At 47.8% G+C, this 25613-nt stretch overlaps 1 protein-coding gene, 1 long non-coding RNA gene and 1 other non-coding gene across 4 annotated transcripts; 1 reads left to right on the plus strand and 2 right to left on the minus strand.

Moving 5' to 3' along the window:
• Nucleotides 1-380: 380 nt before the first annotated feature.
• LOC114675264 (small nucleolar RNA U13) lies at nt 381-482 on the minus strand. Its single transcript, XR_003726346.1, has one exon. It is a non-coding gene; the product is annotated as a small nucleolar RNA U13 (small nucleolar RNA).
• Nucleotides 483-14960: 14478 nt separating this feature from the next.
• Nucleotides 14961-19138, plus strand: RBM3 (RNA binding motif protein 3). Of its 2 annotated transcripts, none has more exon segments than NM_001257706.1 (7): nt 14961-15077; nt 16005-16120; nt 16399-16505; nt 17148-17253; nt 17342-17438; nt 17879-17962; nt 18317-18758. In NM_001257706.1, coding segments are annotated over 5 exon segments (474 nt in total). In that variant the 5' UTR covers nt 14961-15077; nt 16005-16017; the 3' UTR covers nt 17940-17962; nt 18317-18758.
• Nucleotides 19139-19395: 257 nt separating this feature from the next.
• Nucleotides 19396-25349, minus strand: LOC144338594 (uncharacterized). The gene is made up of 2 exons (XR_013412840.1): nt 24192-25349; nt 19396-23379 (listed from the first exon to the last, which is right to left on the minus strand). It is a non-coding gene; the product is annotated as an uncharacterized LOC144338594 (long non-coding RNA).
• Between the last annotated feature and the right edge of the window lie 264 nt (nt 25350-25613).

Below are 25613 nucleotides of genomic sequence, written 5' to 3' on the forward strand. Positions count from 1 at the left end.
GGAGAGAGGCTCCAGCTTCCCCCTTGTGATGGGGAGAGTGGATGCTGAGAATCGGTTCCTGAAGGTGAGCCCAGGTGGGGCACTGCTTGAGGAAGGCCTGAGTCTGTTTTTTTGGTACATCCATCTGCGTGTAAGGGTCTGTATTATGGCTGTGAATATGTTTTCAGGACAGCACCCTGGATGAGAGATAAGAGAGTTCCTGGCTCAAAAAAGGACAAGATTCTTTACTGAGATAGGGAAGTATGGGCTACTTAGAAATGTTGGACCAGCCACCCCTGGCATTTCACGTCACCATTTCTAGGATCTTGACCTCTCTGTGATGTTTATGCACCAATGCTGGCAGCCCTGGGCAGGGGCCTCAGCCTCCTTTTTGTTTTCCACTTCAGACAGGTACCGTGCAGATGTGAACAAGGTTTGAGGGAGGCACGTCTCACACATGAGCATGAAAGCCCAATCATCACATTGTTGAATTACAAAAGGATCTAGGGCTCCTATTCTTGTCACTTGCTTTGGAGCCAGTTTGAAGGACTGTGGCCTAGCCCATGCCTAGGGGCCCTAAACTGGGATTCCAGCTCACAGCACCTGTCTTAACCATTTCAGCAATAGAAACCACTTATTTACCTTCTCCATCTCACTAATATGGAGAAACATCAAACACTGATAAAACGCAGGCCATAATAGAATTCACTTCATTATTTGGAGGATAATGATCAAAAAAAGGTCCTTTTTCCCACTGACATGCTCAGAGGATGGGATTCTCTCACAGGCCAGGTGCTGTCATCCACAAAGGATGGGTGAAATAACTGGGCTTCTCAGGTCACGGTCTAGCCACACCAGCTTCTTCCAAGTACTAACCAGGCTTGACCCTGCTTAGCTTCAGAGGTCAGACAAGATCTGGCATGTTCCAGATGGTATGGCTGTAAACCGGGCTGAGCTCTGGCCTGAGCTGTTGCAGTAGGCAATGCTGCCAGAGATGAGGAGGCATCAGGGCAGTCATTCCCTCTGCTGTTTGCCCCAAGAATGCCATACAAACCTGGGGATGACCCTTAAAAGGCTCCCGTCACCCCCAGTATTGGGGGGAAGCTGACTATTCCTCAGATGAGAGCCCAGTCCCTTGAAGAGCAGGACAAGACTATTCTGTGTCTAGGGGGCTCAAGCACTGTGTGTGGGTCTTACGAGTGCATTTTGTGGAAATGGGCTCAGACTCCCCAAAGGGCCATCCAACCTATGGGAGTGTCTGGCCTTCTGAGGTCCTGAAATGTCTCTCTTTTCAGTAAACAGCTAATACCCTCTGGGATGCATTCTGTGATTAATGAGCTCAGGTGTTTGAAGGACCAGACAAGCCAATTCTGTGGATGGTAGTTTGGGACCTCTGAGGGACAGAAGAGTCCTTTCTGTGAATAGGAGGCTCAGATACCCTGAAAGGCAGAAACCTCTACTATTCGTCTAGGATACTTGGAGTTTCTGGTTCCTGCAAAGATGGCAGACAGCACAAGCTACTGATTCCTTTGCCCGAAACCAACTCTGGAGAAACTAGAGAGGGAAACATGGGTTCCAGAAATTGCAACATAGCAATGAGAGACCCATGGGGAAATGGAAGACTGTCTTTCACTGGTGTGTGTTTTGAAGGGCGGATGGGCGGATGGCCAGAGGCAGTAAACAGAGGATAGGTTAGGGAAAAAGAGATTGACGTTCTGGCTCTCACCTCTCCCCTAGATTGCCTTGGGGAGGTCGTTGTTTGCCCCCTTCATTGCATTAGTCATCCAAACCACTGGTACACATGTCTGGGGAACTAGGATCAGGGCAGCAAGGGCCCTGCAGGGGAAAGAAATAGGCAGCCAGAGGAAATCAGTCCTCCACTTCTCCCACTCCAGACACCCAGGCTGGTGGATTACACCTAAGGAGACTGCCACCTCTTTTTTTTTTGAGACAGAGTCTTGCTCTGTCACCCAGGCTGGAGTGCAGTGGCATGATCTCGGCTCACTGCAACCTCCACCTCCTGTGTTCAAGGAATTCTCCTGTCTCAGCCTCCTAAGTAGCTGGGACTACAGGTGCCTGCCACCACGCCTGGTTAATTTGTGTATTTTAGTAGAGACAGGGTTTCACCTTGTTGGTCAGGCTGGTCTTAAACTCCTGACCTCAGGTGATCCACCCGGCTCGGCCTCCCAAAGTGCTGGGATTACAGGCGTGAGCCACCGCACCCAGCCAAGACTGCCACCTCTTAAAGCGGTTTTTCCCCGACGGTTTAAAGATGAACCCCACGCTAGGGGGATTGTCAGGTGTCCAAAGAGCAAGTGAGCGGGATAACTGTGCTTCTGTGGTGCCTGTGGCTGTTCAGCCTCTGGCTCCTCTCCCACACATCCTTTTACCCCTGGAGCTCCAGGTCATTGAGCTGACTTGAGTTGGCCTTCAGCCTTTCCTCAGTATGTTCTATCAGCCAGGAGAGCAGATAATTTCAGGGGTGTGTAAGTTCACCACCAAAATAACCAGACACCAGGTTATTTCCACCAAAGAAAAATAAACTGGACATTCTCTAGTGCTGGATAATAAATTACCCCAAACTTAGCCACTTAAAACATCACAGTTTCTGGGGTGGGTACTGTGGCTCACGCCTATAATCCCAGCACTTTGAGAGGCCGAGGCAGGCAGATCACCTGAGGTCAGGAGTTTTGAGACCAGCGTGGCCAACATGGTAAAAACCCATCTCTACTAAAAATACAAAAAATTAGCTGGGCATGGTGGCGCACCTGTAGTCCCAGCTACTGGGGAAGCTGAGGCAAGAGAATTGCTTGAGGCCGGGCGCGGTGGCTCACGCCTGTAATCCCAGCACTTTGGGAGGCTGAGACGGGTGGATCATGAGGTCAGGAGATCGAGACCATCCTGGCTAACACGGTGAAACCCCGTCTCTACTAAAAGTACAAAAAACTAGCCGGGCGAGGTGGCGGGCGCCTGTAGTCCCAGCTACTCGGGAGGCTGAGGCAGGAGAATGGCTTAAACCCGGGAGGCGGAGCTTGCAGTGAGCTGAGATCTGGCCACTGCACCCCAGCCTGGGCGACAGAGCAAGACTCCGTCTCAAAAAAAAAAAAAAAAAGAAAAAAAGAATTGCTTGAGCCTGGGAGGCGGAGGTTGCAGTGAGCCAAGATTGTGACCCTGAGGCGGAGGTTGCAGTGAGCCAAGATTGTGACCCTGCACTCTAGCCTGGGCGACAGAGTGAGACTCCGTCTCAAAACAACAACAACAACAACAAAACTATCACAGTGTCTGAGGGTCGGGAATCTGGAAGCAGCCTAGCTGGGTGGTTTTGACTCATGGTCTCTCCTGACGTTTTACTCAAGTTGACAGCCAGGACTGCAGTCGGCTGAAGGCTTCACTTGGCTGACAGACCCACTTCCAACATGGCCCACTCACAGGGCCATTGGCAAGAGGCTTCAGTTTGTCACCACCTGAGCATCTCCGTGGGCTCCTCACAATATGTCATCCTAACGAGCAGGTGAGACCGTGACCAAGACAGAAGCCACAATGTCTATCATAACCTCAGAAAAGACAGACCATCACTTCTACTGTATTTTATTGGTCACATAGACCAACCCTAGCACAACATGGGAGGGGACTATACAGGGCATGAATACCATGAGGCAGGAATCATCAGGGGCTATATTGGAGGCAGGCTCCTACACTGGGTAACGTATAATATCTGAAGCAGAAGTATTGAAACAGATGAAAAATTTTAAATAAACATAATAAATAAAAACTATTAGAATATAGGGCTGGGCGTGGTGGCTTACGCCTGTAATCCCAGCACTTAGGGAGGCCGAGGTGGGCAGAGCACGAGGTCAGGAGATGACACCATCCTGGCTAACACAATGAAACCCCATCTCTACTAAAAATACAAAAAATTAGCCAGGTGTAGTGGCAGACGCCTGCAGTCCCAGCTACTTGGGAGGCTGAGGCAGAAGAATCGCTTGAACCCAGGAGGCGGAGGTTGCAGTGAGCAGTGAGCCACTACACTCCAGCCTGGGCAACAAAGCGAGATGCTGTCTCAAAAAAAAAAAGATTAAAATATAAAACAGGAACTAGAGATTATAAAAAGGACCCCCAAAAATGTTAGGTGTGAGTATGATGGTAGACAAAAACAAAACAGCCCGGCGTGGTGGCTCATGCATGTAATCCCAGCACTTTGGGAGGCTGAGGCAGGAACATCACTTGAGCTCAAGAGTTTGAGACCAGCTTGGGCAACATGGCAAAACCCCATCTCTACATAAAATACATCTCTACATAAAATACAGGTGTGGTGGTGCATCCCTATGGCCCTGGCTACTTGGGAGGCTGAGGTGGGAGAATCACTTGAGCCCAGGAGGTTGAAGCTGGAGTGAGCTGAGATCGTGCCATTGCACTCCAGCCTGGGTGACAAGAGCAAGACCCTGTCTCAAAAATAAAAATTTTTTTAAAAAGTGTAAATGGAGAATATGGAATGAGATGTCCCAGTAGTAATTATAAAAATATTTGAAACACAGAGACCCTCATTGAATTTTAAAAAAAAGTCCAACAGCATACACACACACAAAGATTGAGAAATGTTGAAAATGAAAGGATGGGCTGGGCGCGGTGGCTCATGCCTGTAATCCCAACACTTTGGGAGGCTGAGGCGGGCAGATCATGAGGTCAGGAGATCGAGACCATCCTGGCTAACACAGTGAAACCCCGTCTCTACTAAAAATACAAAAAGCCGGATGTGGTGGCAGACGCCTGTAGTCCCAGCTGCTCAGGAGGCTGAGACAGGAGAATGGCGTGAACCTGGGAGGCGGAGTTTGCAGTGAGCCGAGATCAGGCCACTGCACTCCAACCTGGCCGACAGAGCAAGACTGTCTCAAAAACAAAAAAAAAAGAAAAGTAAAAGAAAGAAAATGAAAGGATATAGCACACTAAAAGCCCAAAGAAAGCTAAGATAGCTATCCTAATAGCTAAGAAAATAGGTTGGGCGCAGTGGCTCCTGCCTATAATCCCAGCACTTTGGGAGGCCGGGGCGGACAGATCACTTGAGGCAAGGAGTTCAAGACCAGCCTGGCCAACATGGTGCAACCCTGTCTGTACTAAAAATACAAAAATTAGCCTAGAATGGTGGCATGTGCCTATAAACCCAGCTACTCAGGAGGCTGAGGCAGGAGAAGCACCTGAATCCAAGAGGCGGAGGTTGCAGTGAGCTGAGATTGTGCCACTGCATTCCAGCCTGGGTGACAGAGATGGAGACTCTCAAAAAGAAAAACAGTTGATAAAAAAGCAGAGGAACAAACCCGAAGGATTGAGTCGTGGAGGAAATAATGTAATGATGGAAAAAGATACAATAGAGAATTGTTAAGTAATAATAAAGATTAACAGAATAGGCCAGGTGCGGTGGCTCACACCTGTAATCCCAGCACTTTGGGAGGCCAAGGCAGGCATATCACTAGAGGCCAGAAGTTCGAGACCAGCCTGGCCAACATATGAAACCCCGTCTCTACTAAAAATGCAAAAATTAACCAGGCATGGTGGGGCATGCCTGTAGTCCCAGCTACTCAGGAGGCTGAGGCAGGAGAATTGCTTGAACCTGGAAGGCAGAGGTTGCAGTGAGCCAAGATTGTGCCACTGCACGCCAGCCTGGGTGACAGAGTAAGACTCCATCTCAAAAATAAATAAATAAAAAACAAACTAAAAAAAAAAAAAAGAAAAATAAAGAAAAAAACAGGTGCAGTGGCTCAGGCCTGTAATCCCAGTGCTTTCAGAGGCCAAGGCAGGCAGATCACTTGAAGGTCAGGAGTTTGAGACCAGCCTGGTCAACATGGTGAAACCCCATCTCTACTAAAAATACAAAAAAAAATTAGCTGGGTGCAGTGGCTCACGCCTGTAATCTCAGTATTTTGGGAGGCCAAGGTGGGCAGATCACCTGAGGTCAGGAGTTCAAGACCAGCCTGACCAACATGGAGAAACAAAAATACAAAATTAGCCAGGTGTGGTGGTGCATACCTGTAATCCCAGCTACTTGGGAGGCTGAGGCAGGAGAATCACTTGAACCTGGGAGGCAGAGGTTGTAGTGAGCTGAGATTGCACTCCAGCCTGGGTGACAAAACGAGACTTCATCTAAAAAAAAAAAAAAAAAAAGCTGGTACTTTGAAAATAATTAATGATGATAGACCTTTCCCGAGACTGATTTAAAACAACACAATGCAAAATGCGTAACAAAGGAAAATTACAGATACAAAAAGGCTACAAATTGTAAGCTAATACACTTGAAAACACAGATGAGGCCGGGCGCGGTGGCTCACGCCTGTAATCCCAGCACTTTGGGAGGCCGAGGCGGGCGGATCACAAGGTCAGGAGATCGAGACCACGGTGAAACCCCGTCTCTACTAAAAATACAAAAAATTAGCCGGGCGCGGTGTCGGGCGCCTGTAGTCCCAGCTACTCAGGAGGCTGAGGCAGGAGAATGGCGTAAACCCAGGAGGCGGAGCTTGCAGTGAGCCGAGATCGCGCCACTGCACTCCAGCCTGGGCGACAGAGCGAGACTCCGTCTCAAAAAACAAAAAAAAAAAAACAAAAAATAAAAAAATAAAAAAAAAACACAGATGAAAAGCAAAAATTTCGGGAAACATTAAAATGTGGTTAAATGAATGCAAAAAGAAATAGAAAGCTTGAATATAACTTGAATGTAACAATAAATTTTAGGAAAAATTAAAATGATAATCAAAGATTCCCCATCTTATTGTAATAAAGAGCCTCAGGCCCAGCCCCAGATGGTTTTGCAGATTGTAGTTCTATCAAACTTTCAAGGAACTGTAATTCCCATCTTATACAAATTGTTCCAGAAAATAGGAAAAGAGAAAAAGCTGTATACCTCATTTTATGAGGCTAAAATAGTCTTGATTCTAAAACCACATAAAGAAAATACTAAACAATAAAGTTATAGACCCACTGGACTTATGAATATAGATGCAAAAATTCTAATAAAATATTAGCTACCTGAATTAAATAGTGCATTTTGTTTTAAATCGTAAGTAGGGTTTATCCCGGGAATACAATTGATCCAAATTAGAAAATTAGTGAGTGCAGGCTGGGCGTGGTGGCTCGCACTTGTAATGCCAGCACTTTGGGAGGCTGAGGCGGGTGGATTACGAGGTCAGGAGTTCGAAACCAGCCTGGCCAACACAGCAAAACCCGTCTCTACTAAAAATACAAAAATTAGCTGGGCATGGTGGCAGGTGCCTGTAATCCCACCTACTCAGGAGGCTGAGGCAGGAGAATCGCTTGAACCTGGAAGGTGGAGGTTGCAGTGAGCCGAGATCGTGCCACTGCACTCCAGCCTAGGTGACAGAGGTAGACTCCGTCTTAAAAAAAAAAAAAAAAAGGCCGGGCGCGGTGGCTCAAGCCTGTAATCCCAGCACTTTGGGAGGCCGAGGCGGGTGGATCACGAGGTCAGGAGATCGAGACCATCCTGGCTAACATGGTGAAACCCTGTCTCTACTAAAAATACAAAAAACTAGCCGGGAGAATGGCGTGAACCCGGGAGGCGGAGCTTGCAGTGAGCCGAGATCGCGCCACTGCACTCCAGCCTGGGTGACAGAGTGAGACTCCGTCTCAAAAAAAAAAAAAAAAAATTAGTGAATGCAATTTACCATATTAATAAAGGAGGAAATTATATGATAATCTCAAATCAGAGAAGGATTTGATAAGGTTCAGTGCCTGTTTATGATATTTAAAAGGGTGCTGGGCATGGTGGCTCATGCCTGTAATCCCCATAGTTTAGGAAGCTGAGACAGGTGGATCACTTGAGCCCAGGAGTTTGAGACCAACCTGGGCAACGTGGCAAAACCCCATCTCTACAAGAAAAAAATAAATAACTCTTTGCAAACAGAAGTAGAAGAAAACTTCTTTAACTTCATACATAGCAAAATCTTACAGCAAAAATGCTTAATAGGGAATTTTTTTTTTTTTTGAGATGGAATCTCACTCTTGTTGCCCAGGCTAGAGTGCAATGGCACGATCTTGGCTCACTGCAACCTCTACCTCCTGGGTTCAAGCAATTCTCTTGCCTCAGCCTCCCAAGTAGCTGGGAGTACAGGCGCCCGCCACCACACCCAGCTAATTTTTGTATTTTTAGTAGAGGCGGGGTTTCACTATGTTGGCCAGGCTGGTCTAAAACTCTTGACCTCAGGTGATTCACTGGCCTCGCCTCCCAAAGTGCTGGGATTACAAGCATGAGCCACCAAACCTGGCCAATAGAGAATTTTTAAATGCATTTCCCTTTAAGATCAGGAACAAGGCAAGGATGTTCACTCAATACTACTCTTTAATATAAAACCAGCTAATGCTATAAGGAAAAAGAAATGAGGTATACATTGTAGAATTGATAAAACTCAGTTGCAAATGATATGAGTGACTACCTTAAAGAACCAACAGAGCTGGGCGTGGTGGCTCACACCTACAATCCCAGCACTTTGGGAGGCCGAGGCGGGCAGATCACAAGGTCAGGAGATCAAGACCATCCTGACTAACATGGTGAAACCCCATCTCTACTAAAAATACAAAAAAATAGTCGGGTGTGGTGGCGGGCGCCTGTAGTCCCAGCTACTCAGGAGGCTGAGGCAGGAGAATGGTGGGAGGCCAAGCTTGCAGTGAGCCGAGACTGCACCACTGCACTCCAGCCTGGGTGACAGAGCGTCTCAAAAAAAAAAAAAAAAAAAAAGGCCGGGCGTGGTGGCTCAGGCCTGTAATCCCAGCACTTTGGGAGGTCGAGACGGGTGGATCACGAGGTCAGGAGATCGAGACCATCCTGGTCAACACGGTGAAACCCCATCTCTACTAAAAAATACAATAAAACTAGCCGGGCGAGGTGGCGGGTGCCTGTAGTCCCAGCTACTCGGGAGGCTAAGGCAGGAGAATGGCGTGAACCCGGAAGGCGGAGCTTGCAGCGAGCTGAGATCCGGCTACTGCACTCCAGCCTGGGCGACAGAGCAAGACTCTGTCTCAAAAAAAAAAAAAAAAAACCAACAGAATGACAAAAATAACTAATAGGACTAATAAGGCCGGGCGCGGTGGCTCAAGCCTGTAATCCCAGCACTTTGGGAGGCCGAAATGGGCGGATCACGAGGTCAGGAGATCGAGACCATCCTGGCTAACCCGGTGAAACCCCGTCTCTACTAAAAAAATACAAAAAACTAGCCGGGCAAGGTGGCGGGCGCCTGTAGTCCCAGCTACTCGGGAGGCTGAGGCAGGAGAATGGCGTGAACCTGGGAGGCAGAGCTTGCAGTGAGCTGAGATCCGGCCACTGCACTCCAGCCCAGGCGACAGAGCGAGACTCCGTCTCAAAAAAAAAAAAAAAAAAAAGAAAAGGACTAATAAGAGAGTTCAGCGGCCAGGCGTAGTAGCACATGCCTATAATCCCTGCATTTTGGGAGGCTGAGGTGGGTGGATCACCTGAGGTCAGGAGTTCGAGACCAGCCTGGCCAACATGATGAAACCCCATCTCTACTAAAAATACAAAAAATTAGCTGGGCGTGGTGGCACATGCCTGTAATCCCAGCTACTCAGGAGGCTGAGGCAGGAGAATCGCTTGGAACCCGGCAGGTGGAGTTTGCAGTGAGCTGAGATCACGCCACTGCACTTCAGCCTGGGCAACAATAGCAAAACTCCATCTCAAAAAAAAACAAAAAAAAACCAAACAAAAAAAGAGTTCAGCAAGGTTTCCCAATACAAAATCAACATCAACCTGTAAAAATCAAAAGCATTTCTGTATAGCAGCAACAACCAACAAAAAAAAAAGTAGGAATGAATTTAATGCAAAAGACCTCTATTTTAAAGAATTTAAACTCTAACAATAGAAATCGATCTGAATAAAAGAGAGACATTTCATGCTCTTTGCTGGATTTTGGTAATATGTAAGTTATTTTTAACAAATTATCCCAAAACTTAGTGGCTTAAAACAATAAACATTTATTATCTCACACGGTTTCGGAGAGTCAGGATTCTGAGAGTGGCTTAACTGGGTGGTTCTGACTCAGAGCTGCTCATGAGGCTGCAATCAGGATGTTGGCCAGGACTGCAGTTATCTGAAGGCTAGGATCCACCTTTAAGAAGGCTTGCTCACATGGCTGTTGACAAGAGGCCTTACTTTCTTGCCACCTGGATCCCTCCACAGGGCTGCTCATGACATACCAGCTAATGTCCCACAGAGTGAGCAATCTGCGTGACAGCAGGAAGCAGATGTGCCTTTTACAACCTGGTCTTGGAAATGACACACTATCACTTCCACCTCATTCTGTGCTTTACAATTGAGTCACTAAGTCCAGCACACATGCAAGTGGAAGGGAGTTAGGCTCCAACTCCTGACAAGTGCAGTATCAGAGTGTGACCATATCTTAAAACCTCCACAGTTAATATTATTAAGATGTTATTTTGGCCGGGCACGGTGGCTCACACCTGTAATCCCAGCACTTTGGGAGGCAGAGGTGGGTGGATCACCTGAGGTCGGGAGTTCGAGACTAGCCTGACCAACATAGAGAAACCCCGTCTCTACTAAAAATACAAAATTAGCCAGACATGATGGTGGGTGCCTGTAGTTCCAGCTACCCGGGAGGCTGAAGCAGAAGAACTGCTTGAACCCGGGAGGCGGAGGTTGCGGTGAGCTGAGATCGTGCCATTGCACTCCAGCCTGAACAACATGAGCAAAACTCCATCCCAAAAAAAAAAAAAAAAAAAAAAAAAGACATTATTTCTCCCAAAATGTAAAAATTCAATGCAATCTCAATAAAACTTCCATTACTTTTTGTTGTTGTTTTGAAACAGGGTCTCACTTCGTTGCCCAGGCTGGCGTGCAGTGGCATGATCATAGCTCACGGCAGGCTCCAGTTCCTGGGTTCAAGCGATCCTCCTGCCTCAGCCTCCCAAGTAGCTGGGATTTAGGCGTGAGCCACCATGCCTGGCCTCATTACTTCTTTTTTTTAGAACTGTAATACACTTATATTAGAATTTAGAATACTAATGAATCATGGGCAGCTAAGACAGCCTTCAAAGAAAGAGTTATGATGGGGATTTGCCCACTAGATATTAAGACATACTAAAGGCGTTAGTAATAAAAGGAAAAAAAGAAAGAAAGAAAAAAAAAAAAAAACCTATATTGGCCGAAGAGCTAAGAAGTAGACCTATTTAGAAGAGAAAGCCAGGCGCGGTGGCTCACGCCTGTAATCCCAGCACTTTGGGAGGCCAAGGTAGGCGGATCACAAGGTCAGGAGATGGAGACCATCCTGGCTAACACGGTGAAATCCCATCTCTGCTAAAAAATACAAAAAAATTAGCCGGGCGTGGTGGCAGGCACCTGTAGTCCCAGCTACTCAGGAGGCTGAGGCAGGAGCATGGCGTGAACTTGGGAGGCAGAGCTTGCAGTGAGCTGAGATCAGGCCACTGCACTCCAGCCTGGGCAACAGAGAGAGACTCCATCTCAAAAAAAAAAAAAAAAAAAAAAAAAAAAGAGAAAAAACAGCTCAGGGCCAGGCGCGGTGGCTCACGCCTGTAATTCCAGCACTCTGGGAGGCGGAGGTGGGCGGATCACGAGGTCAAGAGATCAAGACCATCCTGGTCAACATGGTGAGACCCCATCCCTACTAAAAATACAAAAATTAGCTGGGCGTGGTTGTGCGCACCTGTAATCCCAGCTACTCAGGAGGCTGAGGCAGGAAAATCACTTGAACCCAGGAGGCAGAGGTGGCAGTGGGCCGAGATCGCGCCACTGCACTCCAGCCTGGCGACAGAGTGAGACTCTGTCAAAAAACAGAAACAAACAAAAAACAACAACTCAGAAGTCAGGTACGATAGTCCTCACCTGTAATCCCAGTGACTCAGGAGGCTGAGTTGGGGAGAATGCTTGAGGCCAGGAGCCAGCCAGGGCTTATCTCTTAAAAACAACAACAACAACAACAACAAAACCAGCAACAAACCACCTCAGAGACAGACCCATATATCTATGGAACTTAATATATGATAGAGATGGTAACAAACACACAGGGATGGGACAGATTGCTTAATAGATGGTGATGGGGCATCTGGCTCATCACATAGAGAAAAATAAAATTGTAGCTCTATCTCACACCATATACAAGTACGGACTCCACATGAATTAAAGACCTAAATGTGGCCAGGCGCGGTGGCTCATGCCTGTAATCTTAGCAATTTGGGAGGCCGAGGCGGGCGAATCACTTGAGGCCAGGAGTTCAAGACCAGCCTGGCCAACATAGCAAAAACCTGTCTCTACTAAAAATGCAAAAATTTGCCAGGCATGGTGGCACACGCCTGTAATCCTAGCTACTCAGCAGGCTGAGGCAGGAGAATCGCTTGAACCCAGGAGGCGGAGGTTGCAGTGAACCAAGATAGTGCCATTGTACTCCAGCCTGGGCAACAAGAGTGAAACTCTGTCCAAAAAAAAAAAAAAGAAAGAAAAAAGAAACTGTAGGGGAACATCTTGTGACCTGGGGAAGAGAATTATTTCTTTAAAAGCACAGACCAGGCCGGGCATGGCAGCTCACGCCTGTAATCCCAGCACTTTGGGAGGCCGAGGCAGGCGGATCATAAAGTCAGGAGTTTGAGACCAGCCTGACCAACATGGTGAAACCTTGTCTCTACAAAAATGCAAAAATTAGCTGGGCATAGTGGTGCACGCCTGTAATCCCAGCTAATCAGAAGGCTAAGGCAGGAGAATCACTTGAACCTGGGAGGCAGAGGTTGCAGTGAGCTGCGATTGCATCACTGCACTCCAGCCTGAACGACAGAGCAAGACTCCGTCTCCAAAAAAAGCACAGACCATAGGGGGAAAAATGATTATATCAAAATTATGGATCTTTATTCAACTAAGTTTACCGTTTACAAAGTTAATAACACAGGCCGGGCGCGGTGGCTCAAGCCTGTAATCCCAGCACTTTGGGAGGCCGAGGCGGGTGGATCACGAGGTCAGGAGATCGAGACTATCCTGGCTAACATGGTGAAACCCCGTCTCTACTAAAAATACAAAAAAAAAAACTAGCCGGGCGTGGTGGCGGGCGCCTGTAGTCTCAGCTACTTGGGAGGCTGAGGCGGGAGAATGGCGTGAACCTGGGAGGCGGAGCTTGCAGTGAGCCGAGATCACGCCACTGCACTCCAGCCTGGGAGACACAGTGAGACTCCGTCTCAAAAAAAAAAAAAAAAAAAAAACAAAGTTAATAACACAAATGCCAGAGCTGGAGAGGCTATTTCCAACACCTAAGGGATTAATAATGAGACTATGTGAGGAATCCCTGACAATCAACAGGAAGATAAATATGGGAATTACCCCAACAGGAATATGGATGTACTGTATTCTGTATGTTAGCAAATTTGGTCTGTGTTGGGCAAATTCATTCTATCGATAAGAAATTTAGCCTCTGAGGACAAACCTATTCTTCAATGATGTGGCATTCAGAAATGAAAAATCTGTCAAATCCATTTATTGTAAAAGTGGCCAAGACACTGAAGACCAAATTGTGAACAGTGGGCTCAGACACTACTTGTTTGGGATAAGTCTATTGTGTATTGCGAAAGTCCCTTCTGTGAATAAAGGACTCAGTGACTTTTTTTTTTTTTGAGACAGAGTCTCGCTCTGTTGCCCAAGCTGGAGTGCAGTGGCATGATCTCAGCTCACTGCAACCTCTGCCTCCCGGGTTCAAGTGATTATCCTGCCTCAGCCTCCCGAGTAGCTGGGACAAGTGCCTACCACCACGCCCGGCTAATAATTATTATTATTATTATTTGTATTAGTAGAGACAGGGTTTCACCATATTGGCCAGGGTGGTCTCAAACTCCTGACCTTGTGATCTGCCTGCCTCGGCCTCCCAAAGTGCTGGGATTACAGGCGTGCACCACCACGCCCGGCAAGGGCTCAGTTACTTTCGAAGAGAGCAAAAATTGCTCTAAGGACTGGGATTTACAACCTCTGAAGATCGCAGCATCCTGTTTTGTTTTGTTTTGACTGAGGCTGGAGTGCAATGGTGTGGTCTTGGCTCTCTGCAACCTCCACCTCCCGGGTTCCAGCGATTTTCCCGCCTCAGCCTCCCGAGTAGGTGGGACTACAGGCGCGTGCCACCACACCCGGCTGTTTTTTTGTTGTTGTTGTTTTTTGGGGTTTTTTTTTTTTGTATTTTTAGTAGAGACGGGGTTTCACCATGTTGGCCAGGCTGGTCTCGAACTCCTGACCTCGTGATCCGCTCGTTTCAGCCTCCCAAAGTGCTGGGATTACAGGCGTGAGCCACCGCACCCGGCCAGCATCCTGTTTTGTAAAAGCCATCTCAGGCAGTCTATTGGTGGGAAAATTAAGGGGCTGGCTTCACGGGGGCAGTCAGACAAGGGTGAGGGCTGAAGTCAGAGATGAGAAGGAATGACGCCAGGGAAAAACGTCGCATGACAGGCGGCTAGATGTTGAGCACAGAGGAGAAAGAGTAGGAGTCAGTGTCAAACCTTAAAACGTACGGTCTGACATCACGGACTGTGAAGGGTGATGACATCAGTGACGTGGGGGATAAAATGTCGGGCCTTTAAAGGGTACGAGGTTAAAGAACTAGAAGGTGAAGGAGGTTGACATCAGAGAATGGCAGGGACCTAGAGGAAGACGATTGCGATGGTGAGGAAGACATCAGATCCAGCGGGGGAAACGATGGCAAGGACGGGAGGATGATGTCAGGGACGGCAAGTAGTATGAGAGTGAGAAGGTTCCTGTGTGGGAGAGATCAAGGCAGCTCAGCCGGTTGTGGGGGGGATGCTGACGTTTAGGGTGCACCATCTGTGCAAAAGTCGACCCCATTTCCGGAAACACCCCATTTCGCAGAGAATACTGCTCCCTTCACTTTGCTGTCCCTTCCTCTCCCCCGCCACTCCGCCCCTGCTAGCCTCAGCCAATCAGCATGCACGCCGGGACGCGCAAGGGGAACGTTCCGGGACGTTCTTGCTACGTACTCTTTATCAATCGTCTTCCCGCGCAGACCAGTCCTTGTTTTCTGTGCTCCTCCAAGCTCGCCGTCTGTCCGGGTTTTTTACGTTTTAATTTCCAGGTAAGTTGCGTATGGCCTGCGGAACGGCGGCTCCTCGCCACACACGCGCCGCGCCGGCCGAGACCGGGGGATAGTGAGTGGGGAGAGTAATGGCCGCTGACACGTAGGCTTGGCTTTCTCTGGGGCGGGCGGGTCCCGTGCTGGGAGGTGAACATTTCGGTTAGTGGGAGGCCAGCGCGCTGTATCTGAGTGTGAGGCCCCTCGGGAGGGACTGGGTGGCGTCGGTGGTGGCAGTGACCACGCGACAGCCGACACTTGCTTTCCTTATCCCACGTGGCCGCCGCCATCTTGTTCTGCCGGCGTTGAGGGAACGCAGGGATGTTCTGGGCTTGCGCAGTGACACAAAATGACGGGCGTGGCGGCTGTGGATGTGTGAGCATGCGCAATAGTGGCCCCCTAATGGTGGCTGCGCTGAGCCAGCTCCGCAGATTACTACCTTATTGGCCTTCTTTCCCAGTTTCTCTGTAGTTACCCATGTTTTGTTCCTCTTTTTTTTTTTTTTTTTTTTTTTTGAGACGGAGTCTCGCTCCGTCACCCATGCTGGAGTGCAGTGGCGCGATCTCGGCTCACTGCAAGCTCTCTCGGCTCACTGCAAGCTGTGCCTCCTGGGTTCACGCCATTTTCCTGCCTCAGCCTCCCGAGTAGCTGGGGTACAGGCGCCCGCCACCACACCCGGCTAATTTTTTTGTATTTTTAGTAGAGACGGGCTGTCACCGTGTTAGCCAGGATGGTCTCAGTCTCCTGACCTTGTGATCCGCCCGCCTCGGCCTCCCAAAGTGCTGGGATTACAGGCGTGACCCACCGCGCCCAGCCATTTTGTTCCTCTTTTTTATTTTCTGTACTTCTCTCCGCCTTCTGTCTCGCTATTTTCTCACGTCTCCATTTTGTTCCTCCTTCCTGCCACCATTCTTCATGTTCTTCCCACAGGACTTGAACTGCCATGTCCTCTGAAGAAGGAAAGCTTTTCGTGGGAGGTCTCAACTTTAACACCGACGAGCAAGCGCTGGAAGACCACTTCAGCAGTTTCGGACCTATCTCTGAGGGTGAGACGGGCCAGACTCTCAATGGGGGTTGGTGAGAGAAAATCTGGGATCCTTGTATTTCAAGGAGTATTAACCGAAAAGTTAGGACCCACGCTTCCATGTTCTTTTTCTTCTTAAGCCTATGGTGTCCACTAAGGATGAGGGGAACCGTCTTCGGGATTGGTGGGAGGGCTCCGTTTTCCCTACCTACCGCCATCTCCTTTTCGGACCACCCTTTGCTACTTAACCTTTGTGGTGCTGACTGGTCCACATCGCTCCTTCTTCTCTCCCTCTCATAGTGGTCGTTGTCAAGGACCGGGAGACTCAGCGGTCCAGGGGTTTTGGTTTCATCACCTTCACCAACCCAGAGCATGCTTCAGTTGCCATGAGAGCCATGAACGGAGAGGTGGGGCCTCCTATCTGCAGAGGGACCTTGTCCCCATCTGCGGCTTCCTTCATTCTTTTTGTTTTTCCTTCTGTGTCTGCTCGGGGCAGCGTGGCCACCAAGCCCCGCAGTGCCCACTCACAGGAGCATGACTGCCTTTTGTTCTAGGGGGTGGAGGGCAGCGGCAGACAGAGCCTGGCCGCCTGGGAGGCGACGACTGGTCCTGCATGAGGCCGAGAAGCCACCTGTGGATGGTTGACCTGCCTTGGGCTTAGGTAGTAGAGTCTGCAGACCTGTGGGCCTGGCCCGGAGAGGACCTCGTGAGTCTTCTGACATGGACTCTGAAGCCTCAAACCAAGAGAGGTGTCTGTCTAGCCCTGATAGTCGGGCAGCTTAGAGGAGTGGGGAGGAGAACTCAGCCTGAGTTCAGTCAAGATGTAAGTAGTAGCAAGGGGAACATGGTGCATTCAGGTCATTTTGTGTGGGATTCTATAGCTCCTGATGAAACCATTCTGGGGTAAAGGAGCTTATTCTGGAACATGGCACCCAGAACCTGGTGCCCAGCAGGAATTTTTGGCCTCTTTTGCCCACTTGCCCTTGCCTGCTCTTCCCTCACCACTGCCCTGACTGCCAACCTATCCTCCTTGTGTCTCCCACACTTAGTCCCTGGATGGTCGTCAGATCCGTGTGGATCATGCAGGCAAGTCTGCTCGGGGAACCAGAGGAGGTGGCTTTGGGGCCCATGGGCGTGGTCGCAGCTACTCTAGAGGTGAGTGCAGTGATAGTTTTGATCATGGGGTGAGAGGGAGAGTTGCCTAGGTGAGGACAACTGCCATTTAAATATTTTTCTGTTCTAGGTGGTGGGGACCAGGGCTATGGGAGTGGCAGGTATTATGACAGTAGACCTGGAGGGTATGGATATGGATATGGACGTTCCAGAGACTATAATGGCAGGTGGGTAGCCTCGGGGCTGGGATGTTCTGCTATTGATTCCCTCTCCTTAAGAACTCAGCGCCTGGGTTTTCATGCATACCACATCTTGCTGTTACTAATGTGTGCCTAAAACGAGTATGAAATTCAGCATTTTGAGTTAATTGTGTGGTCATATGGTTGTAACATGGTAAAGTATACACATGTTGTGCTGCGTGGGTTATATAACTATATTGCTTTAACGTGTATTATGATTTAAATACTGCATATTATGATTTAAATACTGCATATACATTGTATGCCATAAAACTGTTTACTATGATACTCATGCTTAACATATCGTGTTTTTGATATTTAAGGTTTATGTTATGACACATACTATAAAACATGACCCATATAATTAATGACAGTGGTGTATAATGCAGTCCCAGAAAACTGTGTGTGTGTGGTTTTTTTTTTCCCAGAAACCAGGGTGGTTATGACCGCTACTCAGGAGGAAATTACAGAGACAATTATGACAACTGAAATGAGACATGCACATAATGTAGGTGAGACTTGGATATCGGCATTGAGTAAACCTGTTTGTCACACTCTGTCATGACTGTCTCACCTTTTCTGGCAAGACTGCTCTGCATTTCTGCTGCCCTCATACCTCATCCAGCCAACCTACCAAACACCATTCCTAGGCCTTCCTTGCTCTCAGGTGCATGTCAGAGCACGTTTGCTAGGGGGTGGGATCTGAAAACCCATCTCCTATAATCCTCTAGTCTTGTGTGGGATGGAGGAAATGAAGGGGTGTCCCTGTTGTCCAACCCTCAGCATCTGTATCAGCTCTAGGAGGTGAGCATGTTGTCAGCTGTTTCTTCATGACATCACAATTCTCCCCCTCTTGCTGTTCTCAGATACACAAGGAATAATTTCTGATCCAGGATCGTCCTTCCAAATGGCTGTATTTATAAAGGTTTTTGGAGCTGCACTGAAGCATCTTATTTTATAGCATATCAACCTTTTGTTTTTAAATTGACCTGCCAAGGTAGTTAAAGATCTTTAACAGTTCCATCTTTTAAAAAATTTTTTCTGCCTATTTAAAGACAAATTATGGAACGTTTGTAGAGCCTGAGTGTTTTTCTTTTTACCAGTTTTTTAGTTAGACCTCTCAGGATTATTGGAGCTAGCAATAATTGATTCTGGCAAGTTTGGCCAGACTGGTTTCAGAAAATTAATGTGTATCCAGGACATTTTAAAAACCTGTACACAGTGTTTATTGTGGTTAGGAAGCAATTTCCAAACGTACCTATAAGAAATGTGCGTCAAGCCAACCTGACCAACATGGTGAAACCCCATCTGTACTAAAGATAAAAAAATTAGTCCTGCGTGGTGGCATACACCTGTAATCCCAGCTACTCGGGAGGCTGAGGCAGGAGAATCGCTGGAACCCCAGAGGTGGAGATTGCAGTGAGCCGAGATCGCGCCACTGTACTCCAGCCTGGGCAACAGAGCGAGACTCCATCTCAAAAAAAAAGAAAAGTGTATCAATAACATGATTATCCAGGGGTATTTTCTAATTCAGATAATCAAACTGATTATATAGAAGAGTTGCTTTAAAATGTTTGCAAATGTCTTTTTTTTTTTTTTTAATACTGGAAGAAAAAATATTCTGTTGTGTCTCATACAGTGCTTAGGATGTCTTTCACAGAGCTTATTAAAAAGATGAAACCTGAAAACCTGCTTTTTTCTTACTCAGCCCACTTTCCAAATTAAAAATGGGGGCAGAGGTGGGCCGATCACCTGAGGTCAGGAGTTCGAGACCAGCTTGGCCAACATGGTGAAACCCCCGTCTCTACTAAAAATACAAAAGCAGGGCGTGGTGGCGGGTGCATGTAATCCCAGCTACTGAGGAGGCTGAGGCAGGAGAACTGCTTGAACCCAGGAGGTGGAGGTTGCAGTGAGCTGAGATTATGCCATTGCACTCCAGCCTGGGTGACAGAACAAGACTCTGTCTCAGAAAATAATGGGGGCACATCAGTGAGAGGGAGGCTTGGAGAATATTTGGTTGATGGGTGGGCAGGGACTGCAAGGGGGTTAGGTGTACGTTGAGGCCTGAGGCCAGCTGGAATTGGGTTTCCTAAGCTGGTCTCTTACCTTAGTCCCGTTGTCTAATCATTGGGCTTGAATCTCCCTAGCCTCTGAGCGTTAGATGGGCACTGTCCTCACAGGATTGTTCTGAGACCATAAGCACCTGACCTCATGGCGTGAGCTAATCCCTATCATAAATAGTGGTACCAGTTTATTCCTTCCCCTGAAATGATGGGGGTTGGGGAAAGGTGCACTGGACTCATCTTTGTGTATGAGGGCCATGAGAGAGGCCTGGTTTGAAAACAGAATGCTAAGAGCTCATATACCAATATTTATGTGGGGCTCTTCTACTTCCCAGGTATTTGGGTGAGTCATTTTACTTCAGCCTCATGCCATTTTACATTTTCTGGGGAGGGTTAGATTAATTGGCATATAAAGCCACTGATAAGAGTTGGCAAAGCTTTCAGTCACAGAGATTTGATCTTTTTTGGTGTGTGTGTGTCTTGGGTGGTAAGTTGGTGGTGATTTTGTAATTCTAGCTGGTCTTAGTTCCTCAGTTCTGCTCCCTTTAGTCATGATTCTTTCTAGTGGCTGTATTGAGGCCCCATAGGCGTTATCCCTCCATTTGTTCTAGTTTGGAACAGAGATATCTGTTCATGGCTTTCACTTGGCTAATACTGAGCCAAGTTACCACCAGCTCGCAAATTCCAGGACATTATTGTCCTGAGCTGCCTATTCCTTTGCTGGTGTGTTGTATTGTGAGTCTCAGTCCTGGAGGCCTGGCTCCTGAGTTTCCCAGCTAGTTGGGACAGGCCCCAATATCCCTTTTTCCTGTAACCCAGTCATGAATTTGCTTTGGCAGGTGGATGGAGACTCGGGAACTTCCACCTCACCCACTAAACCAGGCCCAGGCTGTGGGGCATTGTGGCTAAGCCCACCAGGTGGATACTTGGTCTGAGGAGGCATCCTATTCTGGGCCTTTGGGGAGCTAAGGTAGTGAGAATTGGCAGGAGGACTGTGAATGCCTTCTAGGTCGGGGGATTGGAGGGGGTCCTCTGCTCCCCACCTCTCAGGACAGCAATGTACCTCTCACCCCCGGTGTCAGCTGAGGTAGGATCCATAATCAGTAATATTCCTGCAACAAAATGACCCCCTAAGTGAAATCAATAAAGACCAAAATTTATTTGTATAACAGCTCTCAACCTGCTCTGCGCTGCTGTGTTTACAGTGTGCTTTCTGATCATCCAGCCCAGGGAGTCCCAGTCTCTGGCTGTCTATCAGCTCTAAGGAAGAGAGCCCACGGTTTTCTATGGTGCCATAGTCCCTGATGAATAAAGTTCCAGATTTGAGGTCAACCCCCCACCAACCTTGTTGGTCTACTTTGGTTTGACCTCAGCATCCAACTAATGCACATCTGTCAAGAACCCACTGAAGCTAGAAACCCCCCAAACACTCAAGGTACCTTGAGAACATGTACCCCAAGACCTGCAAAGACCAAACGCATGGCCTGTGACTACTTTCACTTTCAAGCCCTGGAACTTGTCTGTACCAAAAATCTAAACCATTCACCAGATCTCTTGTCAAGGTCCAGAATAAAGAGATTGGCTTTTGGTTTTCAATTAGGCTTTCAAGTCCTAAGCCCCACCCCTCCTAACCCACCTAGGCAGAAATCACTGCAGATCCTTGCTTCCTAATCTCTGCCTCAGTTTCAAACTAACATCCATAAAATGGAAATAACCACCCACCCCACACGGGTTAGGAGTGTTTTGTTGTTTTTTGAGACAGGATCTCACTGTCTCCCAGGCTGGAGTACAGTGGCGCAATCTCAGCTCACTGTAACTTCCGCCTCCCGGGTTCAAGCAATTCTCATGCCTCAGTCTCCCAAGTAGTTGGGATTACAGGTGCCTGCCACCATGCCCAACTAATTTTTGTATTAGTGGAGATGGGGTTTCACCATGTTGACCAGGCTGGTCCCGAACTCCTGACCTCAAGTGATCCTCCCGCCTCAGCCTTCCAAAGTGTTGAGATGACAGGCGTGAGCCACCGCGCCTGACCTAGGGGCTAAGAGTATTAAATGTAAAATGTTAAGAACAGGCCAGGTGCGGTGGCTCACGACTGTAATCCCAGCACTTTGGGAGGCCGAGACGGGCGGATCACGAAGTCAGGAGATCGAGAACATCCTGGCTAACACGGTGAAACCCCGTCTCTACTAAAAATACAAAAAACTAGCCGGGCGCGGTGGTGGGTGCCTGTAGTCCCAGCTACTTGGGAGGCTGAGGCAGGAGAATGGCGTGAACCCGGGAGGCGGAGCTTGCAGTGAGCCGAGATTGTGCCACTGCACTCCAGCCTGGGCAACAAGTGAGACTCGGTCTTCAAAAAAAAAAAAAAATTGTTAAGAGCAGACCAAGTTCATCAAACAGCTCCACACTCTTGTTCCATGTTCTGGATTGGGGAGTTGGGGGGGTGAAGGTGTAGAACTTTTAAAGAGGTTTTTAAAATAAGTTGCTGTGAATACTTCATGTGTATAAAAAAAAAATTGACTGACAGCCAGTGTTCTGCCATTCTTACCTGCTTATCAAGACAAAACCTGCCCAAGTCCCTGCCCAGCTGCATTCCAAGTGTTTTCAAGTTTGATGGTAAGACCTGACCTGAGGCTTCTTACAACCTTTACTCAGTGGGAATAGGCATACAGTTCACTACAAAAATATTTGTGTTTACTTAGAGGACGTGCCCTGGATCTGTGGGCCGGGCGAGGGGGTGGGGGTGGTCTTTTCTAAATTGTTAAAAGCAGTTCATGCCGTTATTAATAAACATTTAATATGCTGTGAAAGAGTCCATTCGTTTTTTAATACATATATCCATTTACTCATTGTTCCCATGAAAGAGCCTTGTACGCAAACCTCCAAATGCCGAAGGAGCCAAGAAACAAGGCAGACAAAAATTGTTGGTAAAGGGTGCTTTACTGGGGGAACTTAGAAGCATGACGTGGGGCCGGGCACGGTGGCTCACACCTGTCATCCCAGCACTTTAGGAGGCTGAGGCAGGAGGAACGCTTGAGCCCAGAAGTTCCAAACCAACCCGGGCAACACAGTGAGGCACCCACCACCTGCCACCTGTCCCCTGCCCCTGTTAAACCAAAATAAAAATTAGCCGGGTGTGATGGTGCACACCTATGGTCCCAGCTACTTGGGAGGCTGAGGTGGGAGGACTGCTTGAGCCTGGAAGGTCTAGGCTGCAGTGAGTGGCATTTTGGCCTGGGTAACAGCAAGACCCTGTCTCAAAAAAACAAAAAAACGCATAAGTACATCTGTCAATATTTTATAAGATCAATTAATGCCCCTACTATAAGCTTGTTTAGCAAATCTTTTTTTCTTTTTTCTTTCTTTTTTTTTTTTTAAGATGGAGTCTTGCTCTGTCTCCCAGGCTGGAGTGCAGTGGCTCCATCTCGGCTCACTGCAAGGTCCGCCTCCCGGGTTCACGCCATTCTCCTGCCTCAGCCTCCAGAGTAGCTGGGACTACAGGCGCCGGCCACCTTTTTTTTTTTTTTTTTTTTTTTTTTTTTTTGAGATGACATCTTGCTCTGTCACCCAGACTGGAGTGCAGTGGCGTGATCTTGGCTCACTCCAGCCTCGACTTCCCAGGCTTAATAAGCAATCCCCCCACCTCAGCCTCCAGAGTAGCTGGAATTACAGGGATGCATCACCCATGCCTAAGCCTCCTGAGTAGCTGGAATTACAGGCACCCACCACCATGCCCGGTTAATTTTTGTATTTTCAGTAGAGATGGGTTTTCACCATGTTGGCCAGGTTGGTCTTGAACTCCTAATCTCAGGTGATCTGCCCAGTTTGGCCTCCCAAAGTGCTGGGATTACAGGCGTGAGCCACTGCTCCTGGCCTTCCTCTTCAATTTTTTGAAAGAATTTATGAAGGATTGGTACTCCTTCTTGAAATACTTGGCAGATATCACTGTGAAACCATCTTGGTCCTAGGCTTTTCTTTGTTGGGAGATTTTTGATGAATGATTCAGTCTGCTTGCTTGTTACCGGTCTGTTCAGATTTTCTATTCCTTTTTTTTTTTTTTTTTTTTTTTTGAGACGGAGTCTCGCTCTGTCGCCCAGCCCAGGCTGGAGTGCAGTGGCGCGATCTCGGCTCACTGCAAGCTCCGCCTCCCGGGTTCACGCCATTCTCCTGCCTCAGCCTCCCGAGTAGCTGGGACTACAGGCGCCCACAACCGCGCCCGGCTAATTTTTTGTAATTTTTAGTAGAGACGGGGTTTCACCGTGGTCTCGATCTCCTGACCTTGTGATCCGCCCGCCTCGGCCTCCCAAAGTGCTGGGATTACAGGCATGAGCCACCGCGCCCGGCCCAGATTTTCTATTCCTGAGTCGGTCTTGGTAGAGTGTATATTTCTAGGAGTGTGTCCATTTTTTCTAGGTTATCCAATTTGTGTATCAGTTGTTCATAGTAGTCTTTAGTAGGCTTATTATTATTATTTGAGATAGGGTCTCACTCTGTCACCCAGGTTGGAGTGCAGTGGCACAGTCACGGCTCACTGTAGCTTCAGCCTCCCAGAATTAAGTGATCCTTCCTGCCTCAGCCTCCTGGATAGCTGGGATTACAGGCACACACCACCACGCCTGGCTAATTTTTGTATTTTTAGTAGAGATGGAGTTTCACCGTGTTGGCCAGGCTGGTCTCGAACTCCTGACCTCAAGTGATCCTCCCACCTCAGCCTCTCAAGGTGCTGGGATTACAGGCATGAGCCACTGTGCCTGGCAGGTAGGTCCTTTGTATTTCTGTGGTTTCACTTGTAATGTTTCTGATTTTATTTACTTCGTTTATGTTTTCAAAAAACCAACTCTTAGTGTCATTAATCTTTTCTATTTTTTTCATCTATTTCATTTATTTTTGCTCTGATTTTGTTATTTCCATCTTTCTGCTAACTTTGAACTTCATTCTTTTTCTAGTCCCTTGAGGTATAAAGTTAGGTTGTTTATTTGAGATCTTTATTTCTTTTCTTTTCTTTTCTTTTTTTTTTTTTTTTTTTTTTTTGAGACAGGGTCTTGCTCTGTCACCCAGGCTGGAGTGCAGTGGCAAGATCACAGCTCACTGCAACCTCCACCTCCTGGGCTCTAGGGATCCTCCCACCTCAGCCTCCCGAGTAGCTGAGAGGCACACACCACCATGCCCGGCTAATTCTTTTATTTTTTGTGGAGACAAGGGTCTCACTATGTTGCCAAGGCTGGTGTTGAACTCCTGGCCTCAAGAGATCTTCCTGGCGGGGTGCAGTGGCTCACGCCTGTAATCATAACACTTTGGGAGACCGAGGTGGGTGAATCACTTGAGGTCAGGAGTTTGAGACCAGCCTGGCCAGCATGGTGAAACCCTGTGTCTACTAAAAATACAAAAAATTAGCCGAGCGTGGTGGCAGGCGCCTGTAATCCCAGCTGCTTGAGAGGCTGAGGCAGGAGAATCACTTGAACCTGGCAGACGGAGGTTGCAGTGAGCAGAGAGAGCGCCACTGCATTCCAGACAGAGTGAGACTCCGTCTGAAAAACAAATAAACAAAAACAAAAAACAAAGCACAAACACATCTTCCTGTCTTGGCCTCCCAAAGTGCTGGAATTACAGGCCTGAGCCACTGTGCCCAGCCAGAAGAGTATTGTTTAATTTCCACATATTTGTGAGTGTTCTGATTTTCCTCCTTTTATTGATTTCTACTTTTATACCATTGTGGTCAGAAAGGCTCTTGATATGATTTCATTCTTCTTAAACTTGTTAAAACTTGATTTTGTGAAGGTTCATTATACCAATACTATTCTTTTGTGTAAGTTTGAAATTTTCCATTAAAAGAGTGAAAAAGAAAGCTATCAGGGATGTGGTTTGTTCCCCTTCCACATTGGTGTGGGCAGTGCAGACCCTCAGGTGTTTTCTGCAGGCTCACTGTGTCTCCCACAGCCCTCTCCTTAGTTACAGGCGTTTCTACTCCAAAGGCCTCAAGAAGCCCTGTTCTATAATTGCTACCTTCTATTTCCCGATATCTGACATTCATTAATAAAGTTGATATTTGACTGGGCGCGGTGGCTCACGCCTGTAATCCCAGCACTTTGGGAGACTGAGGTGG

This window comes from Macaca mulatta, chromosome X (assembly GCF_049350105.2).
Source record: "Macaca mulatta isolate MMU2019108-1 chromosome X, T2T-MMU8v2.0, whole genome shotgun sequence".
In the NCBI taxonomy this organism is placed as follows: Eukaryota; Metazoa; Chordata; class Mammalia; order Primates; family Cercopithecidae; genus Macaca; species Macaca mulatta.